General features: G+C 32.1%; 1 protein-coding gene across 1 annotated transcript; it reads left to right on the top strand.

The window, feature by feature from the left end:
- The first annotated feature begins 215 nt into the window (after positions 1-215).
- Positions 216-1,016, top strand: LOC136203826 (transcription factor GTE4-like). The gene has a single exon (XM_065995065.1). It carries the CDS (start codon positions 224-226, stop codon positions 797-799), a length of 576 nt encoding a protein of 191 aa, XP_065851137.1. The 5' UTR covers positions 216-223; the 3' UTR covers positions 800-1,016.
- Positions 1,017-5,699: the final 4,683 nt, after the last annotated feature.

Below are 5,699 nucleotides of genomic sequence, written 5' to 3'. Positions count from 1 at the left end.
ATAGCATGCATATTAGAATTCCGTTATCTTTTGAAGCTAATTGGTCCATCAAAAGTCGCACCAAACGAAGCGTTTGCTCAAAATAAGCGATTGACGGATCAATTTGGCTTTTGGACTAATGTTTTCCGGAGTTTTTATGCGTGTGCAGGTGTAAGTTCGGGCGAAAAAGGGCATAGAATTCATCAAGCTTGAATCGAGGAGGATTTTCGATAGATCAGAATTTATGGCGTATCCTTCTACTGATCCCAGACCAAAATCTATCAGCATAACTCCTTCAGGTAGAACCCCTGCTCCAAAAAAGCCTAAGGCAAAGGATCCCCACAAGAGGGACATGACGTACGAGGAGAAACAGAAGCTTACCACGAACCTCCAGAGTTTACCGTCAGAGAAACTTGATAATATTGTCCAGATAATAAAGCAGAGGAATTCGTCACTCTCCCAACATGGCGATGAAATTGAAATGGATATTGATAGTGTTGACGCGGAGACTCTTTGGGAACTGGATAGATTTGTAACCAACTACAAGAAGAGTTTAAGTAAGAACAAGAGAAAAGCTGAACTAGCAAGAGCAGAAGCTCAGCAGAATGTCCAACAAAAGGCACCAGCCGAAGGCTTTGCTGGGGCACCCCAAGAAACTAGAACAGCAGATGAAAGGAACACTACCACTTCATCACCTGTTCAAGTAGGGAACCCGGGAGACAATGGAACCAGATCAAGTAGTTCAAGCAGCTCTAGCAATGACTCTGGATCTTCGTCAAGCGATTCAGATAGTGACAGCTCCTCAGCCTCAGGATCCTGATGTAGGGACATTAACCAAGGAGTTTAGTAGTTCATGTTGGCAGAAAATTTAGAGTAGATGGGGTAGAAAGAGGTGATGGATCTTGGCAAGGAATCTGCAAATGGTGTACAATGGAGAAGTTTGGGGGCAAACGTTATGGAGCTGTCTTAGCGGAGTCGTTTATTTTGTGGCTTCTTGAATCACAGTTAGTTGGTTTATTTTGTCTTAGACATAAAATTTGTATTTACAGCACAATCATTTCTTATCATCCATCAGAACATTAACTTAGAGTGTTTAGTAATTACTTAGGCAGATATGTTGATCTTGAACTAGATAGGCTCTAAATATGAGTAAGAGACAATCTACTTACTATTTGTTGTGCTTGTTAATCAGTTGAATGTCTAATATTGATAGGGATATGGCTTGGACATAATGTGGACTTCTTCAACAGTAGACATGTGGGAAGAATGCTTCTCGGATGTCTTGTTATTGTGCTTTAAATATGCCATGTATTACTAGATTTTTTTCCCTATTGTGTGAGATTTATTGTGTGCATTTTATCCGTATAGTATTTTGTTTATCCTGTGATGTTTTGTTGATTTTAGCATATTTTGTTTGATTTTACTACAAACTTTTAAAACATTACTTGGTTAGTATTGTCTCTTAAACATAACTGAATAAAATGCAAATACACCTATAAAATTCCATGTGGATCGATACTAATACTATAATGTGATTGATGATACGTGACTATACTACAAAATAAACACATCAGCATGCATGCACCACATGCGACATTGACGCGTTTGTGACAACATCCAGCCATAAATCACACAGAGATTAGTTTTATCAAACCGACGCTTTATCAAACCAAATTCGTAATCAAATAAACATCAAATTATATTTCAAATCATCAAGCATTTTCAAAACGTAATACTAAATTTGCGTGTGTGTTTCCATCCTCGAATTCCATCCGTGTAGCTTATCATAACATCAATCATATCAATAATCGAGATATTTCATTCATATCTCGCCTTGCCTAACGTTAGGACTACGAGCCGTGCACTCTGGCCATACCGCCCTTAGGTATGGTCTTACAATTACTACCCCTACCACGGGCAATCCTAGATGGACAAAACCATTTTATCTTTCAAAATATCACAACTCATTAAAATCATATTTGGACTTTAATCCAAAATAATAACAACAACCGCAATAACTTTGTCAATCCAAAAACAATTCGCACCAGATCATCAACCAAATTTCCAAAAATACATGATAATAAATAATTATTCTTCAAATAATCAAAATCAAAAGTACAAGAATATTTTAAACAATTTACTAAAACGTCACTGTAATTTAAAACTGAAACTTATTTTTATCTGTCACCGGAATAGTTATTTTAGACCGAATATATCGTTATACTCGTTATATTAATAATAAACTCTACTTGGACTAATTTTATATTCAAACTCTTGTACAAATTTTATATTCTACTTTATACCGACTCTAACTGACAATTATCGATATTATTCTTTCTAATTTATAACTTATTTTAATTCCATATATATAATTTAACGTCACTTAATTATTATATAATATTGAAATTTCAACCAACATTTTTATCAGACTATTTATGTTCGTCACCGAAATTATAAACTATAACACTAAACTGGTATCGTTAAATTTGACTGAAAGTTCAGTTAGGCTCTGTTCTTTATTACTGAAAAAAACTGAACTGAACTGAACTGAACTGAACTGAATGCCACTGAACTGAACTGAACTGAAATGAACTGAACTGAACTGAACTGAACTGAATGATACTGAATACTGAACTGAACTGAATTTAACTGAATGTTACTGAATGCTACTGAACTTAACTGAATGATACCGAACTTAACCGAATTTAATCGAACGTAACAATAATGATGATATTAGACTTTAAAATAATTTAATGATTGGACATTAATAAGCTTATAATAATAATAATAATAATAATAATAATAATAATATTTCTACCAAAAAAAATAATATCAATAATAAATAAACATATTATTAAAGATTAAACTAAATTAAATATCAAATAAAATCTAGGCTCGATAAAATCCTATGACATTAAATAAAAATGAATCTAATTTAAATTAAAAATATAAATTACATACAAACACAAATTTATATATAATTTAAAGCCTATGAAATTAAATACAAATTTTTATATGAATACACACTCTTAACTTTTTATTACAATTAAGTATTAAGGTACAAAAATACCTTTAACGTTTTGGGTCCGGGCTTATTTTACTCCTAACGTCTAAATATGAATTTTCATATGAATACAAAATCTTGACTCAATTTATCAATGTTAAGGGTAAAATTGCTATTGGCTTCTAATATTAGGGATAAAATTGCACTATTTGAGATATTAAGGTAGTTGAGCCAGTTAATTTTTTAGAGCATTGTAATGTAAACGTATTAATATAATATTTATTTACTTTTCGCAAAATTTGCAAATAAGTTGCACCAAATAATTATAATTATAATAAATAATGATAATATATATAATGACAAAGCATAAATTATATATAAATATAATTATAATGAAAATAGATAAATTAATATATAATAAATTATAAAAATTATAATAAATTGCTGAAATTATAAATAAATAATGATAATAATAATAAATTATATATAAATAATAATAATATATAATAATTATAATAAATAATGATAAATTATTGAATAGTTTCAACTGAATACTGAACTGAACTGAACTGAACTGAACTGATTACTACTGAACTGAACTGAACTGAACTGAACTGAACTGATTGTTACTGAAATTAAGTAATAAAGAACATGGCCTTAGACTCGTGACATTGCTAGAAGTCTATCCGTATAAATTTTTTTTAATATTTAAAAATTTAGACGGTAACGATTTAATAATTAAATAACATCAAATCTTTTCCATAACGTAATCTCTAATTGATCATCTATTAAATTCTTTCCATGACCGTGACCGAAGATCGTCTATTTTACTATCTAATTATCTAACTAGAACACTTTTAAAAGGAAACTAATTATACTAATATTTATTCTTTTTATTCTACTCCATGAAAAAGTGGTAATTTACTAGAGTATTTTTATATATACGAAATTAATGGTAAGATAAGGTTCTTAGAATAATAAAATATATAATAAAATCACGTAAAAGTTAGGTCCTAGAAACCAATTTGAGTAATCTAAAAGTAATGATAATTAACTTCTTCAAAAATAAATTTAGAAAATCAACTCCAAAAAGATCAATTCCAAAATGATAACTCATTTTATTTAAAAACCATATTATATTACCTAGTTATATCATATAAGAGTTTATGATAAACACCATACATTTACTCTTAATATATAGAGTATTTAATTGCATCAAAATCAATTAATTCATTCAACTTACTAGTTTTTGTCTCTCTTGAGAATTGCAGCATTTAACTACCAAAGATTCCCCTTTTGTGTTTTTTCTCCCGCATATCATTACTTCCCATTTTATACACATGTAACCATATAAATACTCTAAACTTTATACACATGTCACACTTGTTACATGCTAGATGACACATGGAGGACACATGGTGACTTAATGTTATAATAATAAAAGAATTTAAACTAATTTATTATTATTATTATAATCATTATTCATTAATCATTTTATCCAAATGATAGGTTGACATTTTTTTATTGAAAGGCTATGACGCGTCTGGGAGGAAAAGAATCCCAACTAGGTTGGCACCCTCTCCGTCCAGACAACCCAATGAATAAAAAATAAAAAAATTACAAAGAGAGATTAAAGGAAACAAATGTGTGCAACGTTACATAAATCATCAAAAATGAAAGAACTACAAAAGGATGGTGGAGAGTGCCACCAGATTAAATCTGTTGCTAAACAGCCAAAACGCACCAGTCTATCGGCTGTCTGATTGCCTTCCCTGTAAATGTGAGTGTTTGTGAAGTTCATTTGGGAGCACATGGCTTGACAACGTAACCAGTCCTGACGGATTCGCCAAGGGACAACCGCATCTCTAGTGCGAGACAGTTTGACCACAAAAGCGGAGTCAGACTCTACCCAGAGATTATGCCAATCTCTCTCCCAAGCGGCTTCAATGGCGAAAATAACAGCTTTTAGCTCGGCTATGTGAGCATACGAGTCCGCAATACTAAAAGTGAAGCAGCCGGTAGCAAAGCCCCTCGATGTGCGAAAGATACCACCCGCACCAGCCTGACCTGGCGAGCCAGAAGCTGCACCATCAGTGTTCGCTTTGATCCATCCCGGGGGCGGCGGCACCCATCTAACGACTTTGAAGTCCAGTTCACGCTGCAATCCCGGCGTGTCAGAAAAACCGCCCGATTCACGTACATAAGCAAAGAGTCGGTTTATAATAATTTGGATCGAAGGAAGCTCATTGTTAAACACTGCTTTGTTTCTAGTGTGCCAAATTAACCATGGACAAGTAAGTATCGCAATCAACCAACCTTTCCGCTTGGTGCGAATCATTTGCTGTTGCAATAAGGCAAGGAGCAGGTCGTCAAACGGCATCCCCAGGATAGGTTGACATAAAATATGAATAAATTTTCATATGCCATTAAATGGTTTAGTACTACCATTTTCTATTTGAAATGACACAAAGATATAATTTTTTTTTAATTTTCTTTTATATTTTTTTATTGATTTTGTAGATATTTTTCAATGTTTTTGTATTACAAATAAGCACAAAACATAAAAAACTTACAACTTAAAAATAATAACTTTAAAGCTGGAAATATAAATAAGTAGTAAAAACGATATGTACGAGGTTAAATAAAATTAACCGATATCTTTGATATTATTTGAATGCGTGAAAACGAGGACTGGAACTTCGGAAGCTCATCTCGG

The sequence above is a fragment of the Euphorbia lathyris genome, chromosome 8 (genome assembly GCF_963576675.1).
Source record: "Euphorbia lathyris chromosome 8, ddEupLath1.1, whole genome shotgun sequence".
Taxonomy (NCBI): domain Eukaryota; kingdom Viridiplantae; phylum Streptophyta; class Magnoliopsida; order Malpighiales; family Euphorbiaceae; genus Euphorbia; species Euphorbia lathyris.
This window is presented reverse-complemented; position numbering and strand designations above follow the sequence as displayed.

What these genes read in the sequence shown, in the direction of transcription:
- LOC136203826 (XM_065995065.1), top strand. Translation starts at nt 224, where the DNA reads ATGGCGTATCCTTCTACTGATCCCAGACCAAAATCTATCAGCATAACT.